The 19735-nt window shown below is 37.3% G+C and overlaps 1 protein-coding gene and 1 long non-coding RNA gene across 5 annotated transcripts in view; one reads left to right on the top strand and one right to left on the bottom strand.

The window, feature by feature from the left end:
• AGRN (agrin) overlaps positions 1 to 19735 on the top strand; it is a 303487-nt gene that overhangs the window by 242118 nt on the left and 41634 nt on the right. For all 3 annotated transcript variants that reach the window (XM_072426409.1, XM_072426410.1, XM_072426411.1), the window contains exons 14-19: positions 1182 to 1325; positions 4558 to 4682; positions 5002 to 5107; positions 6850 to 7200; positions 8984 to 9148; positions 10328 to 10455. In XM_072426409.1, coding sequence (XP_072282510.1) covers positions 1182 to 1325; positions 4558 to 4682; positions 5002 to 5107; positions 6850 to 7200; positions 8984 to 9148; positions 10328 to 10455 — 1019 coding nt within the window. The remainder of the gene's footprint in view (positions 1 to 1181; positions 1326 to 4557; positions 4683 to 5001; positions 5108 to 6849; positions 7201 to 8983; positions 9149 to 10327; positions 10456 to 19735) is intronic.
• Positions 16616 to 19735, bottom strand: part of LOC140340946 (uncharacterized) — a 66961-nt gene continuing 63841 nt past the window's right edge. For both annotated transcript variants that reach the window (XR_011922767.1, XR_011922768.1), the window contains exon 3: positions 16616 to 16943. This is a non-coding gene — a long non-coding RNA (uncharacterized lncRNA). The remainder of the gene's footprint in view (positions 16944 to 19735) is intronic.

The following is a 19735-nucleotide window of genomic DNA, read 5'->3' as shown; positions in this document are numbered from 1 at the left end:
TTGAACTTAGAACACAAGTAAAACCTGGTTTTAAGAATATCTGGTTTAAGTAAAGAAAAAGTACTTTCTGCTTTTTACCTTCACTGATTACTTCAGAGAAACACTACAATAATCAGATTGTACATGAATTTCTTTTGATAATAAAATGGCTCAACTACCCAGTATTGCATAGTTAATGATCTATTTCCATAGGCAAGATACATTGTGTATAAGTTTCACTGTAACAGCAGTTTTCAGACATAACATTTGGAACAGTTGTCCTGAATCCATGTGTCCCACCGGATTGTGAAAGCCTGAGGCAAGGATTGATTCAAGCGTATAGGGCTGAAGGCATGAGACTAAATTACGCTATGAAGAGCTAGGCTACAGAAACTTGATGGATGGCTGTATGGAATCTCTCACCAACACTTAGATGCTGGCAGTTATATTAATATTAGAGAACCCCAGCATGTCCCTCATTACATCATATCAAAGTTGTCCTTTCAGATCCTGTTGCTTCTTTCCTCAACTTTGCAGTAAAACAATTAAAAAAAAACAATGAGATATTCTTTTCCACAAACTGTCCAGGAGTGTGAGGTTGGTCATGTGTGCCCCACGGGCAGCCAGTTGTCAGTTATGTAATCCAAGCCAAGAGTCTGTCAGTGTTGCAGCTTGACAGCTGAACCAGGTAGAGGGGAATCACTAGACCTGCAGGCAAAAAGGAAGCAGTGCCGCAGACTGGTTCTCAGTATCACCTTTGTGTATTAATAAAGGTGGTGCACTGACTTCTGCTCATTCTTCATCCTAAATGAATAATGTATATCTAGGATTATTTACTTAGCGTACAAGCAGCAATGGTGTCCTTAAATGCATAGCAGCTAACCAGAAATAATTTATGTAACTTATTGTTACATAATTTATTATTGATACTTGTTTACATATTAAGTAATATCCTACTCCCAAGGTGTACCCAGAGATATAAAATGATTGTTACTTGATCATGGATCTGATATGCTCTGGATGACTTATTTTCCTAGGGTGGGGTGCTCTGATGGGGTATGCACTGATCATAACAGCATACACATATTTTTTCATGATTATTCAAGTAAATGATCATTTAGCGACCCAAACCTTCTTGACCTATTTTATACCTATCTGAACCCCTATATTTTAAAAACTCCTTTTCAAACCCTGTTTTACAGCATGCAATTGTGATCCTGTTGGAGCTGTGCGTGATGATTGTGAGCAGATGACAGGCCTTTGCTCCTGTAAGACAGGTATTTCTGGTTTAAAATGCAGCCAGTGCCCAGATGGACGAAAACCTGGCTTGAATGGCTGTGAGCAAGGTAAGAAACCAGACATCTTGGGTAGTTGGCTGAGTAGTAGTTTTACATGTGCTTTCATGTTATCTTCCATGCTTGTCATTATTGTTTGCTCTTAAGCACTAGACATAGTTATAAAATATATGTGTGTATGTGTGTGTGTGTATATATATATATATATATATATATATATATATATATATATATATATAAAATAAGTAGTGCGTTAAACCGCATACACACTTGCAATATTAGTTGTTGGAAAGGATCCTTCATGATCCTTTCCAACGACTAGCACTGCACGATGCATGAACGAGTGCTGTACATACAGCACTGTTCTGCTCTATGGAGAGGGGAGGGGGAGAATGACAGAGTGGCACCCTGCTGCGCACTCTCCCCCTTCCCTTGCATTATGATTGTTAGTCGTTCATCATCCTGCCAAGACGGTCGTTCGGACGATGGACGACTGGCACTGTACACATGCCAGATTCTCGTCCGATATCAGCCCTGAGCCGATTATCGGGCGAGAACCGTTGGACGTCTGTACGTAGCTTTGTTAATTAGTAAAAAAAAATTTAAGAACATCTTTAGTTCATTATTTTTGTTGACATTTGCCACACAAGCTCGGGCATTGCCCAGAGTACCAGCCTGGCATCGTACTGAGACAGCGAAATAGTGATGTTCTGGGTCACAATCATTTGGCCAAGTGGAACAACACTTGCAAAGCTTGTTAATAGATTTTCGATTGGTTGACGGCAAAATCAATATTGATGTACCTTCTACAGTGAATACAGTGGAATGAAAAATAGATTTTAGCGTCCAGAAAAAAAGTGTAGTCAGCTCACTGTCTAGCCTGCTTGTGATAAAAAAAGGGTTTCTCTCCCTCCCCTCTATAAAAAATCACTGTTTCCTGATGCTTCAAAATCCATGTAGCTGGTAACACAAGGTAAAATAAGCTCTCAAGTTTCCTAAGATCTACCGTATTTTTCGGCGTATAAGACGCTCCGGCCTATAAGACGCACCCAATTTTAAACAAGAAAAACCTAGAAAAAAAAGATTCTGAACAAAATACTTAAAAATCACTCTGTGTCAATGTATCGCCTTCTAATCACTCTGTGTCAATGTATCCCCTTCTAATCACTCTGACACAGAGTGATCAGAAGGGGATACATTGACACAGAGTGATTAGAAGGGGATACATTGACACAGAGTGATCAGAAGGGGATACATTGACACAGAGTGATTAGAAGGGGATACATTGACACAGAGTGATCAGAAGGGGATACATTGACACAGAGTGATTAGAAGGGGATACATTGACACAGAGTGATCAGAAGGGGATACATTGACACAGAGTGATTAGAAGGGGATACATTGACACAATGTATCCCCTTCTGATCACCCTGTGCCAAAAAATCATACTCACCCGATACCGCGATCCCGCGATGCTGTGGGCTTCTTCTTCTCCTGGCTCTCCTCCCGGCTGCAGCGCGTGTCTCCTCCTCCTCTGAGCGAGGAGAAGCCGACACGCATACCCCCGCGATCCCATAAGCAGGCTGGATCAGCCTGCTTACCGGATCGCGAGGGCACGTGTGCCGGCTTCTCCTCGCTCAGAGGAGGAGGAGACACGCGCTGCAGCCGGGAGGAGAGCGAGGAGAAGAAGCACGCAGCATCGCGGGATCGCGGTATCGGGTGAGTATGATTTTTTTTTTTTTACCATGTATTCGGTGTATAAGACGCACCCACTTTTCCCCCCCAGTTTTGGGGAAGAAAAAGTGCGTCTTATACGCCGAAAAATACGGTATATATTTTTTTTTTTTTTTTTTTTCTGTACTTCCCGACAAAGCCCAAATAGCTTGCAGATGTTAGTAAACCACTTAGTTTCTTGATGTACACCACTGTGTCCTACAATATGCATACAAATATGAATGAATTACAAACACTTCTAATATATACGTTCATCCTTTTCCTTAAAGGACCTGGGCCACGATGGGTGGCATAGTGGCACAGTGAATAACAATATTGTCAAGCAGCATTAAGGCCTCAGGTTTGAGTCTTGGCCAATAATCATCTTCATGGAGATGTTCTCCCTGTGTTTATATTAGGTCAGTTTTGGCTAACACCCCCTTACCCAACTATGGGGAGAATTATTCTTTGGTTAGAGTAAGGACAACAAATTGTGAGCTTCTCTGGATAGTTAGGGTATATGACCATGGCCTGTAAAGTGCTGCATAAAATGTTTGTGCAATGTAAATATGTAATAATAATATCAAATGTTATTTACACATCAAATAATACAAAAACAATAAGAATATCTGCCTTTTAAGCTTGCACCTCTAAAAGTCACCAATGCCAGCTACCCTATCTCTGTTGCTAGAACAGGTTTCTTTACAGCTTTAATCAACCCTTCTTTTTTTGCTCTGTGCCATTGTCTTTGCAGGTGCATTTATGTGGAGACCTGTTTTCATTTATAGATGTTCCATTAATTTGAACCAGTTCATTGATCATGTGGAGTTAAGGAGCAGGTTCACTTTAATGCCCGATGATAAGAATCAATGGGCTAGACTTCAGACTCAGAAGAAATCAAATGCAGAAAACTGGTTTCCTTTCACATCATTCTGAAATCAGTTCAATACCAATTTATGACCACTAAGATTTGTTTGTGATGTGTTTGAGATGCATAGTACAATGAGAGAAAATCAGAGCTGTGGATGACAAAAGCAACAATTAACAGTGCATACACTGCCCCACAAATACTGCATCCCTTATGTTTTAAAAATGGTTTACAATTTAAACGCAAATGTTGATTAGTCAAATGTTTGACTAGAACGCAAATGTTTTTGTACAACAGCCCAACTGAATCCTAAAAAGCATAGCAAAGCTTATAAACTTTTTATATAATTGGAAACATGTTCTACATATATTTAAGATTACTGCAGGAAAATACTGATATTACAAAAGTCAGCAAAAATGCCAATGTATGGTAACTTTCCATTTTTAATGGAATGTAATAGATACTCTCTGGCTAGCCTGTACATTTATCACAAGGCCTATTTAATGTACAGCGCTGCGTAATATGTTGGCGCTACATAAATCCTGTTTAATGATAATATTAAAAGGCCTAATTTACTTTAGTTTTGGGTCCTTAGGTTGTTTTGTATTGCAGTTTGGCTACAAAAATGTTTGTGCAAATTGGCATTGCATGTTATTTGTTACTAAAATGCATCCTCTGTTGGCTTTGTCTTCTTACCTTTAGATCCATCAGCTCCAAAGTCCTGTAATGAAATCCAGTGCCAGTTTGGGGCTACTTGTGTTGTGGTTGGAGGTATTGCCCATTGTGAATGCCCATCACCTCTGTGTGCAGAAACTAACCTCACCAAGGTAAGAGTAAAAACCTGAACCATCAAGTTGCCACTGCAGCAGGAATAGATGCAAAATATTCCAAAGAGGATTATTCTTGTATTTGACTTGCTTTAAATTTCCTTTTCACGTCCAGTTGGGTCTACAAGGATGTGAAGGAAAAGCTGTAAAGTGTGTCACAGATGGCTAAGGAATAAAAAATGAAAAACGTTTAATGACTTCTTACTTTAGTCAAAATGATTAAAATATGTATTTAGTTATATTTTACTCCCTCTCATGTATTCTTTGTGCCATGGTTGATTTGAATCAGAAATATCTTTTCTTTGTTTCTTCACTTTAGGTCTGTGGCTCTGATGGAGTGACCTATGGAGACTGGTGTCAGCTGAAAACCATTGCTTGCAGACAGGGTCGTACCATCACTGTGAAACACACTGGACCCTGTCAAGGTAATTTAAACGGAATTCTAGAAAATCTTCCTACAGCAACATAGATTATTGTTCTATGCCTATAACTTTTTCCTCCTTATTTCTCTTAACCTTCAAAGCATTTTTCAAGATGAAGTTATTAAAATGCTTTTTGCTCTTTTTACACTTGTGGCTGTCTTTTTTTACTGGAAAGCCTGTTGTGCCTGGTGAACACTGGGCTGGAATATAGCTTTACATCCATTCACTTTGTACTCGGCTTAAAGAACATTCTACAGAGGAAGAGGAAGGAAACCAAACTATAATTTAAAGTGCAACTTCACACTTTAATAATACTTTTGACATGACTGTCACTGTAAAATTATCAGATGATGAAATGTATTTATAAATTAGTTTGTTCCCTTAGGATGGTAAAATACAAAAAGTTTTATTTGCTCTCAAAAGAAAATGTTCCAGCTTTTCACTACTGCTTTGAAAACATGTAGTACTGGCTATACAATAGAATAGTGAATTGTAGCTTAGCGTAGTTGAAAATGGGGAGCAGTTGTCCCTGATAATCTTGTTGCCAGCACAAAACCTGCAAAGTTCAATTGCTGGACAACAGTGCTACTAACCAGGGCTGCAAGATACAGATTCTATATAAAATCATTTTTAAGGGGAAAGACTGCTGAGAAAAAAACATCACTTGAATAAACTGACCATTTGATATATGACTCCTAAGTTGTAAGCTGTCCATTTAAAATGTGTAGCTCTATTATGTATGGACACCAAAATCTACAGTTCATTCAAGCCAACAAAAAATTTGTAAACAATTTATACGCAATAGGTATTCCTGAATCATTTCACTTCAGTAGTGTTTAAGTTCTGATGATGTTTTTATTTCGGTCCTAATTCTAAGATTTACAGGACAGCATTGCCAGATATCGGACCAGATTGGGGGCCTGGCTTTTTTTTCCAGTAAAAGAGCAGCAGCACCAATGAGTTCTTCCTTTTGCTTTCTCTTCCTATCAGAAAGTTGTTGGTCATCTCATGTGCTTGTAGCATGCCTGAATAGCCACTAATAATGTTGTGTCAAATTTAGGCATTTGTGCAGATACATAACTGCATTAACTGATGTTACTTTTATATGCCCCGCAGTTTTCAGATTTTATAATAAATGTAAAATGTGCAAATTGTATTGAAAATTGATTACTAGAAAAATATTAAGCATCCCATGAGGCAGAAATGTAAAATACAATAAGTTTGGAATATATCTAAAATTCCCCTTCCAGGATTATTTGAACAATGTGAGCTGTCTTCTTCTTTCTAGAAATCAATTCAAATACATACCAACACATGTTTTGTGTCATGATGTGTGTTGACATGCATTTAGATGAGTTTGCTTTTAGTTGGTTGAATTTTATTTCTTTTTATACAAAACTTGTGCAGCTTTTATGTGCTCTCATCCATTGCTAATGGTATTGACATTAAATTAATGAACAAAATAATTTGGTAATGGCTTTTATTGTTATTCTAAAAATGTCAGAATATTTTGTACCTATATTTCATAGTCAACAAAAGTCTGCCTATGCCAATAAAACATTACTGCATAAGGGACAGTTCACCAGATAACCCCAAGAAAAAAAATACTTTAGCTCAAGTAATAAATTGCTGAATTTTAGTGAATATTGTTTAGTAAATGATTTTTTAAAACTTTGAAAAAATATACTGTAGTGGAATTTACAAACATTTTAAAATGGTAACTTTGGGTTGTTTTTTGTTTTTAGAAACAATCACAATGGCGAATCTGCAGACACTAGCTCCATCTGGAACCCCTGGCCCACCAATTGGGCGATCACTTCTTACACCACTAACCCCAAGAGCTGGAGACTCCAGAAAATATCCTGACTCTTACCAGCTAGTGATGCAGACTGAAAGCCCCCGCCAGCGTTACACAAGCACTGCAAGGCCCGTCACCCAGACTAATGCAGTCCGCACATCAACAGCAAGGCCAGGTGTAACTGTGCCTACCATGAGACCTGCTACAACACAGATATACGATGAATCAGGAAGTGGTAGCGGTGACGATGATTTAGAAGCAAGTGGAGATCAGGAATTAAGTGGAACTGAACCTGGAAGTATGTCTTATGTTCTTTATACACAGTAGCCATGTATAGAGCAATTTATGCTATTTTGATGCCGATTGTTTTAACCACCTGGCCGTTAAGCCCGAGCATGTTCGGGGTAAAAACTTTTGCAATTTTCGTTAACCCCGAGTTTTTCTCACCAGATGGTTAAATGTAAACAAATGTTATATTGCAATCCGATTGTCATACATTGTATGACAATCGGATTACAACTGAAAGGAAATACTTACCCAGTGTCCGCAGCTCCTCTTGCAGCAATAAAAGATTTGCTATTGCTGCTGGCATCTGCAGTGAGATGTCAAGCACAATGCAGAAATCCTGCATTGTGCTTTGCATCTCTCCGGAGATGCCAGCAGCAGCAGCCTCCAGCGTCTCTGTCTGTGTCTGTGTGAGCTGGGCAGGAAAATCCCCCCCCTCACATCACCCCGGAGGATGAGTCATCTTCCGGGTGATGTGATTGGTGATGTATGGGGGTGTGTCAGGGAGGGACATTTAAAAGCAGAGTACAATGTAATCTGCTTTTAAATGGTTTTTACAGTACAAAAACACCACACAACATGAAATAAAAATAAAAGTACATTTTTAATTTTATTTTTAGACTACATTGTTGTCTATTATTTTATTATTTTTTTAAATTATTATTTATATTTATGTATTATATTATAATTCATGATTTTAATATAATAAATAAATATAATTATCATACCCGGGAGTTAATCCTAAGAATTACAAGCCCACAATATAAACAAAAATTTCAATGCAAAAAAAAATAGGATAGGATTTTATTAAAAGTACTTTTTTTTTTTTACATGATTGTGTGTTTCAAACTTTTTTTATGTTTATGATATCTACTAGACCCTTGTTCGGACATATTTCTGTAACTTACAGGTCTAAAATGTAAAAAAAAAAATTTCATGAAAAACAGTGTAACGCTTTTGGTACAGAAATCTAGACATCAGTGTAACGCCCAGGAAGTTAAACACAAGTTTTCTTTGTTTATAAGCAGTTTACCTCTATTGTACATTTATTACACAACATCAAAACTTGTGAAAAAATATACTGTAGGTTTCGTTATATTCATCTGTCACCCAGCTGACAGTTTGGTCTAAAAATTGGAGAATCTAATTTTAAAAAAACCTTTGATGTTGAATGGGGGACTAAGATGTCTGTGCAGCAGAAAATCCAACCAATAAAACCTGTTTATTTAGGATACCACAACTCTAATCTTTGCCATTCTTAAGAGTCTGGATATTCAGATTCATTCAAACAGTACAATCAATTTGTGCTTGGTTCCCTTAACTTTCAGTATATTTTTCCATCAATCCATAATGTCCCTTACTTTAGCTCCTTATGGGAATGTTGACACTACAAAGGGAGAGGTAATAACTCCAACAGGGCAATGTAGTATTTTTAGTGCACAAGGATCAAACTTTCATAAGCTTTCTTTGCTGCCTGTGATTCCACATTACTTCTTGCTGCAGTGCCAACATTGTCACTAGGAAGGGAAATCTCCCCAATGCGACAGCCACTTAAAAAAAAAAAAAAAAAGTTCTTGGGGAATTTTTTTTTTCCCATACTCGAACTGAAGCTGAGAATTAAAAGGAATTTGGTTACAAACACGTTAGAAGAACACTGGCGGAGGTAAGCTAGGCTTATAACAGATTTGTAAATTTTGTGTCTTCAACTAAATTAGTCATATTTATTGACAATTACAAGGGTCTGAAAATGTAAAGCTGTATAAATATATTGTGTGATTTTTTTTTTTTTCCCACAGTGGATAAGTTTGATGGAGGAGATGAACAGCATAAAGAATATGAAGATACAGCAGATTTTGAAGCCACACCTGTCATGGAAAGAGCAAGCTGCTACAATACACCGCTAGGATGTTGCTCTGATGGAAAGACCCCAGCCATCGACACTGAAGGCACAAACTGCCCAAGTAGGTGTTTTTCTATCCTGAAAACTATTTTGAGCATAGAAGTCTCCCCTGCAGAGTGATTTTTGCTAAATGAACAGCATGAACCCCAATGTGATAACAGTTACGAAAACAATATATATATTTATTACAATACTTGACTATATATATACAATTTTGGCAGTGTATCATAACTGAAAATATCTTTCTGGCTTTAATTTGCAGAACAATGCCATCCAAAACCAAATTGTTAGCTCAGATTTGCTAATTATGATTTACTGATTATTTGTTTGGAAAAATTGGAACGCCATTGAAGACTATTACATGCTTAGTTGATTTTTCTGACATTTGAAAATGTCTTGCAAAAACTGATTATTGCCATGGCTAATACCTAAAGTAATTTTGCCCTTTTTTGCACAATGGAGAATGATGTTACAAAATTCTGTGTGCTTCCATCTGCTAGATCCAATTATAATATTTTAGGTGGCTTGAAAAAGCTATTGGATTTTTGCATCTATCAAGAACTCAAGAAGTGAGGTCACCCAACAATGTTTCCATCTATCATCATAATGCCATGAAGTCCCTCTTTTTCTCTCCCTTTTTTGTGATTTAGAGTGATTAAAAAGTCTGAAAGGTAGACTAAAACTCCATTGGGTGCATGTGTGCAGAATTGCCTTTTTCAGTTTCAGAAGAGTCACATCAAACCTGATAGGTGACTTAATTTGTCCATAGTTTAAAGGGCTGACAATTTAAGTGTAAGCTTTATTTCTAACTGTGATATGGCATCAGGGCATGAAAAGGAATTGTTATTAATTTAGCAATGTACTAGTCCTAGTAAGCTTTGTAATATTGTGTTTTCCCATGTAACTTTCTTTTCTTGTCTCTCTGTAACTGCCTGCTTTGTCTTTCTATCTGCCCAGCAAGTAAAGGTTTCGTATTAAGCCGTCTCCTATGGGAAATTGTCCTGCCTGGTAAAGTGCCACGCTACTTGCCCTCTTCAGCCACTGGATGAAGCAGCATACACTCAATTACTAACCCTTCATAGCTCAGTCCTGTGCCATGCTACTAACCCCACACCTGGCACTGCCCATAATACCACTTCACCTTTTAGGAGGGAGTAGAGATAAATATTAGGGAGGTACTCTATTGTATAGTCACTATATTACCAATAAAAGGAAACAATATTTTCTTTTCTTTCTGTAGAAACAAAAACATTTGAAGGTGTCCTAATCATAGAGGAGCTGGAGGGTCAGGAGGTGTTTTATACCCCAGAGATGTCGGACTACAAGTCAGAGTTGTTTGGTGAGACAGCAAGAAGCATTGAGAATGCGGTGAGTAATCCCTGTGCAGGACACAGGGTACTGTACAGGGCACAACAAGGTTTTGAAAAACCTTTAAAGTAACAATGCATAGCATTTTAGAGCCTTCAATGCATGCAGTGCATTACTTATAAAAAAATACAGAGCAAAGAGGTAATTTGTACAAATGCAGGCTAAATGCAGAGCCTTTGTTTTTGGGTATATAGTGCACTGCATTAACAACCTTCCCATAGTCTAATGATGTAATATTATTACATTATCTTTATAGAGTCACCGGAGACTTAAGAAGGGCAGAAAGATAGAAGAGGGGAATGCACAGTCTGCATGTACTTAGTTGGCTTTCCCTAGTGCCCTGACTGCTGTCCTGCCATGTTACCAAAACATTGTCTATATATTACAAGAACCAGATCTTGAACAAGGCTACCCAAGGGATGTTGTGTTACCATTTTTACTAGAAATACTCTCATTTGATTATGATATTGTGAAGCAGTCAGAGGTCATTGGATCCATGTTGCAAGATTAGTGCTATAGGTTAGTGCAGGGCTCCTCTTAGCCAGAGTCTAAAAGGAGCCTACACTGCATTGAAGATGGTCTTTAAATTAAACACTTTGCTAGAATTATGCCAAGTTTTAATGTATTATAATGAATACTAAAACAAAAACATGTTAACTATTATTTTTTTTTAATATTTTTTCCAGTTTCCTATATGCCTAGTATAAATGCACACTTCAGTCAAAGCTCAAAAAAAATGAAATGCACACAGGGAACACACATACATCAGTACATTAGTTTTGTAGTGAATCAGTCCGCAATCTTGTGGCCCAGAACCTGTTAATTATGCCAGATATCTATCTCCTCATACACCCACTGCGCACTCTTTACTGTTGTTTCATATACAAAAATACTGATATGTCAATATAATGTTCCTTAAAGCCACCAACCACATTTATTTCTGCCTTGGTTGTTTTACCCACAAGGGGTAAAGCAGACCTTCTCTACCAATCAGCATCTCTAAGGAACTTGGCTGCCATGAATTACGTACAACTCTGTATCACAAATCTGCCGCTAACCCATCCTACATGTATTTTGGTTTTCATAACCCTGTGAAGGGAGAAATGATCGCCTAAATCCAGCTTCCGGGTCCCATGATAAATGTTGAACCAGTGCTTTAGATGCACCCATGCCAGACACTGTACTGACAACCTCGACCAACTATTGGACATCCATTAGGGACTGTCCATATTACACAGGTAGGGACACTTAAAAACAGAGCCTGCCAGGAGTAACCCAAAGAAGGACACAAGCCTCTGACACACCAGAAAGTGTGCTGGATGTGAAGAAAGGAGCAAAGATTTTACAAAGAGTCTCCGTATATTTTTTGGTTTTCTTTTGTCATTTTTCTTTCAGCAACAAATCACTTTAAAATTCACTTGTGCCCAAATAATGCATGTGATTTTGAGCATGCAGTAAAAACTTTTTATTTACTGCTGTAGCTCACATGGTGTTTCTAAGCTCCAGATGTTAGGGTGTCTTTTGCTAGAATGAAATGCTTCAGAGTACAAGCAGTTTATGAGGTCATTGTAGGTTTCTGTAAGGCTGTTGTAAAATATGCATTTTTTAATTTTTTCGATTTTGAAATGCAAATTGTCATTAATGTCAAGCCCAGGCTGACATGCTTCTCAACTTAGACGTTGAGATTTGTTTTAATTCTATTGGAAAGTGCATCTATCAAAATGCATGTGTGGTATTGCAGTGCTGTTCATTCATAATGTCACCCCAACATACAGGGCAATCCATGTTAACTTGCATTAATGCACCTCAAGTGTCGGGGTCTAAGGCTGTGTTCACAGCCCATGCCTTAAAACAGATCTTTGGCATTCTATTCTTAGTGGGTCTGGTTCAGAGATATGCTTTGCATCATGGAAAATAGTTCAAGTACACTTTTTCCTTCATCACTGCTTGTTAAGGAGCACATAGTCATTGAAACATGTGTTTTCATGAGATGCAAACAAATTTTTACTGAGACTTGTCCCTAGCAATACGCCCTAACCACACAAAAACATTTGTTAAAAAACACATTTAAATAGAAGTTGTGAAGCCAGCCTCTATGGATTCTATTTCTTATTAAGAATCTGCAACTTGTAATGCCTGGACACAATAACAGGTAAACTTATTTACAATTGCTTTGTTAAGTGGGCACAGTCAGCAGTTTACTATTTACTTGCCTTTACTTCTTGTCAATGGCGTCAATTATCCTCATCCTATAGTTTTTTCATGTTCATATGTAACATTGTCACATTGTCGTGTTTACAATATTTGTACTTTTATGTTCATACAGTATTTGTTTTAAAGACACAAAGATTCGTTAGGTGGACACTGGTTACATTACCTTTCATTTAAACCACACTTTAATGTCTCGATGTAGACATTGAATACCTTCCATGGTGACTGTAGATGCTTTAAAATATTGATTAAAAATTCCTTTTCTCATGTTTAGAAGGAAAAGGCCAACAGCCATGGTTACAGCCTTAACCAAAATAACAGTCACTCTACACTCAGCCTTGTCAGATTGCAAAGGGCATAATTTAATTAACACCTTGTTAAACTGAAAAGCAATGGCAGTGAACAAAAGTAAAAGAATGTTGCTTTTGACATTTCAAACTAAAGGGCCTTTTTTCCTTTCGTCTGTATTTCCTTTAGTAATATGTGTGACTACTTACTGTGCACTTACATTAAAGTTGTAACTCCAGTTATACAACCTTAGAAACCTCAATAAGCTGTTTAAAATGCAGTCTAGCCCACACACACTCTACAAACAAGTTATATTAGTAATCGTAAAACAGGATCATGAATAGTCAATTGCTAACACACATACACTGCTGATATTAGAGGATGATGAATTATAGTTTATCTGGGTTAGTACATAGCAGGATTACTTTGGAAAAATCATTGGTTTGATGTGATGTATATCCTGTCAGAAGCTGCAAACTGCCCATCAGTACAACACACTTCCTTGGCATACTGGAATAAACATTGTATTTGTACAATTGTCAATATATATATATATGATACTATACTTAAAGCTCACCTGTAGTCAGCTCCTTAAAGAACCATTCACCATCCATCTCCTTACTGTAGTGTAGTAGGTACTTTGCTTTAATAACCTTGACTCTGTACGGTGTAATCTCTCCTCTTGCCACTGTGTTGTTAATGCAGGGAATGTAGTCCTAACCTACCCTGAATCTTGCTTCATACAATGCTCCCACTTTGCTGAACTAGTTTTCAAATCCATTTTCTAATAACCTTTGTTAACACTTCTTCTCTGATGACACTGATGACACAATAACTACCAAACTTCAGCTTGTATTATATCTGTGCTACTACCATATGTGTTAACATTCTTACAACCTCATTGCTTTGTGATTTACTAGACTTCTTTGTGATTCCATTAGGTGAAAGTTTGACAGTACAGGGTTTTCTAAGCACCACTTCTCTCATACTGTATCAGCATTTAGGCATTCCTGGATGGACTGCAGAACACTATAAGAAATGCCTACAAACAAAGCTAAAACTTAATGATTTAAGACTTAATGACAGAAAAAAAATATCTGAAAGGGGAGCTTTGGTTATGGTAATACCTATGGTTAGATTTTAGTTTTGTGCTCCTCTAGATAATATCAACAAAGTGGATAAGTATTTATTATACCCTGTGTAATGTAAATAAGTCTACATTACTGTTTATACTTGAAAAGGAAGAATATGCCATTATTCGAAGGAAAAGGCTAAAAGACATTTGAAACAGATACTTGAAAGTTTAAGCCTGTAATTCCAAGATCTCATTCCATGGTGATTGGCTAAAAAATTCCAACCTCTTCAGTTCACTTTACTGTATCAGAAAAGGTATTTTGAAATTTATGAAATGTATTATTACAATTATACAGTACAAATGTGATTTCTTTTTTTATCTTAAAACTTAACTCCAACCAATATTTTAGTTTTGGATAGACTAAAGCAGGGTTAGAACCTCCTACAGGTTTTGTTCCAGTCAGTGGTATAACAAAAGGGGTAGCTGAGATTGCAGTTGCCACAGGTCCCCTGATCTTAAGGCAAATCAGACTTACTTTGTTGTGTCCAAATTCTCTTATCTTTTGCCATTACAATACCAAACTCATGGTTAGTGCTTCCCCTTGGGGAAGATAGAGAGGGCAAGGTATTTTCTGGGTGAGCCATATGGATTTGGGAAGTTAAAGCAGAACTAAATCTACCATATTCACCTTTGCCTGGCAGGTTCTGCCATCTTCTTCTGTCTTCTGTTCCTGTTGATCTTCAGCCATCTTGATTAGATGGACCAGGTTGATGTAAACCCTGCCCAAGGGGACATGAATTCATTTCCAGCATGTGCAGGGGAAGTCGGGATTGCTGATGTTGCGCATGCTCAACTTTTCCTGAATTCCTGAATTTTTATGCGTACTGGCATAAACATGCCAGCTAGAGTTTCGTATCTACAAATCCCTTAAATGAGCAACAGGGCCAGTCTTTTGTTTGTGGTTTGCCTTAATATTGAAGCTTGGGGCCATTAAATGTTTTCTTTACACCAGCTTTTTTTATTTTTTTGTACAACAAAGACGGTACCAGGACAACTGAAGAAGTGACAGCGCTGTTGAAAAGGTGATAAGGGATTTGAAGCTGTGTAGTCATTGCAATGTTTGAGATAATATTTTAGAATCTTTTCTATGAAGTGCATTTCAAAAGATAGAGATCAAACCTTGTCTCCAGGTTTATCTCCCATCTGCTTGCTTTATTTTTTATGATGCCTTCTATTTGCTGCTGGTGTGCCTTTTTTACTTTGTTTTTCAAAGTCCCTTGTTTCATCCTATGAACAGATAATGTAACTGTGTGCATCACATCAGTTAGAAATGCTTGTTGCAATATTACAGCGCTTCTTCACCAGCACAATGCATGTAAAGAAAGGAAATGTAAAATGAGATGGGTTGGAAGCTCCCTCTGGTGGTTCAGCTCTTCACTGAATGTTCACTATTCTCCAATAATCATTAATAAATTAATAAAGTTTAAATATATTTATATAAATTCCTGTAATCTGGAGTTGAAGAAATAATATGTAAACCAGTCTTTCCCAACTAGGGTTCTGTGGAACCCCGGGATTCCTCCAGAGGTTGCTGGGTGCTCTTCGGACTGTGGCTGATTAGTCTTCGATATGATGATGCCTGCATAGTTCTGGGGCTAGTGCTCCTTGAAAGAGCCAGTTGAAGGACGTCTTTCCACTAGCTACAAATTTATAGGCTTTGTTTCCCTACTAACCCCTAAAAAATTAATTTTAACAGGGTTTCCCTGAGACCTGAAAATGATTTTGAGTGGTAAAAAGCAAAGCTGCTCAAAACCTATTGTCAGAATAATTTCAGACAGAAAGTATGGTGTTGATGATTTTTAGCCATTAGACTACTAAAGTTTCAGTTCTAAATGTATTAAAAAAAAAAAACTTTAAAAAAAATGTGTTAAATACTTCTTCCCAAAGAATGAAAATCATAGAAAAGTATGTCTGTTTAGTGTATGTGTGCAACTGGTGCTACTCCATCTGTTCCTGCCCATACAACTGTGGGGGACATATGCATAATGGGATCTATTCTTAATCTCTATCTTCAGTTTAGTGGGTAGAGGAATAGATTAGGAAAAGGCTATAACAAGCTCTCTTTCAGCAAGTGGGAGTGCTTCCAATATCAAAAATGCTCATTTTCTTTTACACAGAGTAGCCATACACAGCCCAATCTCAAGGTAATAATCAGAATAGACAATTTTGGTAAAACAAAACGATTTGGAAAGTTGGCAAGTTTCTATAATGATAGGTATTTATAACTGAATGTTGGGTTCAACATGGGACAGTCACTTGGCAGGGTGAGTTTGTATGAACACTTATTATGGGAGATACAAAACAGAAAGTACTGAGCTACCTAAAGCTATAGTGATACGGTTTTCCATCAGCAATGTTTGGCTTTTGTCTGTACTTTAAAGGGGCTACTGATTATAAAAAAAAATGGTATATATATATATATATATATATATATATATATATATATATATAAATGAAATTATTATAGTTATTATAATAATATTTATATTAATGTGGACCAATATACCTGAGAACTTTTTTTATTTTTTTTTTTATTTTTTTTTACAATTTTGTTGTCCTGACGATCTAACAGAAAACAAGGAAACAAGCTGTTATGGCTTTTTTAATCTCTGTCTTCACAATTTGGTTTTTACTTTCTCTTTGTCATCTCCAGACACTGCTATTCCCTTTACTTCTTTACTACTGAGTTAGCATTTAATCTCTGTCTGCCTTGTGTCCAGTCACTAGAGATATAGTTTATCGTCTCATCCAGTTATCTCCTGTGAGGATTACTGCTGGTATTGTTCTCCTTGGTGGTAGTTTTTGGGCTAATTAAGTAGAGGTGTCTGAAAACTGATGATTATTCTTCATCCATCTGTAAGATACATGAAATACAGAAGTGAGTAGAGGAAAGTACAGAGCACCTTTTTTTCTCCTGGTCCAGAAGTTTGCTCCTTATTTCAGTGGGTAAGACCTATAAAGAAGATATCAATGCTCAAGTAAACACATCTATCTTTTGCTACAACAATAATAATCAGCCTTTAATATATATTCCTGCCCTCGGAAATGTATTGAGCAAACCAATTACTTGCAGAAAATTTTGCCTATAATATATCATTTGTGTCAGCTTGCTGCAGCTTGTTAGTCTGAAAGGTAGTGGTCACAGGGGAAAATTCCATAGGTACTAAAGGTACAAGGAGGTTACATTTTTCTCCACCTAGACTCCCCCTTCTATGGTCATTCGCCTGCAAGCATGCAAAGACTGTATGACTTATTGAGTAACCGTGTACCTTATAGCCTAATTGAGCTATGCCCCTGCCATCATGATTCTAATGGTTGATGCATTCTCTTTTTTTAGGAACTACTCATGACATGGAGTTGACAGAATATAGTTTAAAGGAGGGTAATTGTATCCAGTAGCACATTAGCTGCTCTGGTAATACTATAGTCTTCTGTAAGGTGCATATATATCTAATCATGAACGATGCATTCCATGCTTTACCACAGAGTAATATCTGTGAATGCTTCATACCTAATAAATCTGTATCTATTCTCCTCTTCCTGGGCAGGAAGGTCTGAAAAACCAAAAGTAACCCAACTATCCACAGTTTAACTATATCTTCACACTGTATTTTCCAACCTGTGGCCAGCTATTCTATAGTCCACCATCAAGAGGATTATTCCGCAGCTCTACTCGTACACCACTGTCAGCATTCTGCCATTCAAAGCATCTCTTCTGGCAAAGGCTGTGAATGCCTGCTGTTTCACCCATTCAGGCATTACGTCTCTTGCATAGAAGAACGACCTTGCTCAAAACCTTGGGTTACCATTGGAATATCACCTTATTGTGTAAGGTGGAATCTCAACCACCTAGTTACTTGGAGTTCTTAAAGAGGAACTAAACCCAAAGTCCCCCAAAACAAAAAAAAAAATTCACTTACCTTTAATCCCGCAGGGCTGTCGATTGGTCCGGAGGTCTCTTCCATGGGCACGCTCCAGGCGCCGCCATCTTCACCTCTCCTTCCTGGTTCTTCTACCTACATCATCCAACCCAGATGGGAGATCAGTTGACGTAGATGGAAAAACAATTTGCTGATCTCACTGCCCATGCGTGAGATCAGCATATATTTCCCTTTTCACAAAAAGGCTCCTTCGGCACGTGCCCGAGATGCTTGGGTATGCGCAGAAAGAGCACCCAGGAGCCTCCCAGGATGCGTGACATAGGTATCCCAGGAGGCTTTGCACTACTACCCTTTCATGTAAAGTGAAAATTATGAGTTTAGGTACGCTTTAAATAAAATGTCAACATAATAGCAACCGTCAACATAATAGCATTTCCTTAAATTTGGTTTTTACAGTGGACTTAAGGATCTGATTTGTTCCCTTTAAGGCACAATATCACTTTCAGTGTGAAAGTGATATAGCTTTCTGCTATAGTGTTGAATATATGACTAGAAAGTGCCCACACTGCTTTTCAGAAAAGGTTGCATGGAGGCAGAGATATGAGCGAGTTCGACATTCTTTCAGGATGTTCTACAACACTGTCATTTAGTTTCATATCTAAAAAAATCACTTTAAAATAACTTTTGAATATTTTTAATGTCAGGGCTTGCTCTGTTAAGTGTACTGGCCCTTTAATATCTAGCTTCCATGGAAACTAGCGTAATAAGAGAATTAATATAAACCACACTCATTAAGCTAGTATTGTCTGACTCTGTTCCCTTTCATAATTCCATTTTAAGCATATCTCCTGTATCTACCAAGTGATTGACTTAAAGGGCATTTGGCATCTCAGTACAGAGAAAGCACTATGTTTTATGCAACCTCAATTCTGGGCTCTTGTCAAATTCACTGATTTTATCTACGCATGAAAATGACCTTAACATTCATAAATTTGCAAGTGCGCAATGCCTGCTATTTATTTCTAGTTAAATAAAAAAAATGATGGATCATCTAGCTTTTAGATTTTTTTTCTTTGCAGTTCTTTATTATCTCTGTATTATGTCAATTTATTGGAAATGTATTTCATTGGGATGAATGGCATGGGAGACAAACTGGTTTGTTTAACAAAGGGTCACAGGAGTGTTTGCTCTCATACACCGCAGCTATATTGCCAGTATGGATTAAACAGTTTATGCATTTCTAAGCAGATAGATGAAAATAATGGGGCAGATATATGAAAGTGTTAAATCTTTTGGTATTTTTACTACGAAGCCCACACACTTATGTATAGAAATGTCTGTTTCATTGTGCTTCACTATGGTTCTTAAAACTCTAGACATTTAATTCACTGAAAATGTCAGTGGGCACCACCATATTCTTTTCTAGGCACAACTGAATGAAGATATTCCTAGGTAAAGCTCCAACCTTTGCGATTATTTTACTTAATTCCTAGTTCTACAGTTATGTACACATTTTGAACATTGAGTAAACAACTACTTCTCAGAGCTAAGAAAGACATCTATGTGAAACTGGGACAACCGTCCCTAAATAAGAGTGGAGGCCTTTGATACCATCGGTCTTCCACATTTAATACACTTCTACCCCAGCCATTTCACAAATATTCACTACTTCAACTATCTAAACATTCATTTATGAAAGAATGAAATTATGTAACTATAACAGGGTAGTTCCAAAAATGTTTACAAGTCACACCCTGTTCTTAGA

Source organism: Pyxicephalus adspersus, chromosome 11 (assembly GCF_032062135.1).
Source record: "Pyxicephalus adspersus chromosome 11, UCB_Pads_2.0, whole genome shotgun sequence".
Taxonomy (NCBI): domain Eukaryota; kingdom Metazoa; phylum Chordata; class Amphibia; order Anura; family Pyxicephalidae; genus Pyxicephalus; species Pyxicephalus adspersus.
Note: the sequence above shows the minus strand (reverse complement) of the source record. Positions and strands in the feature narration are given on the sequence as shown.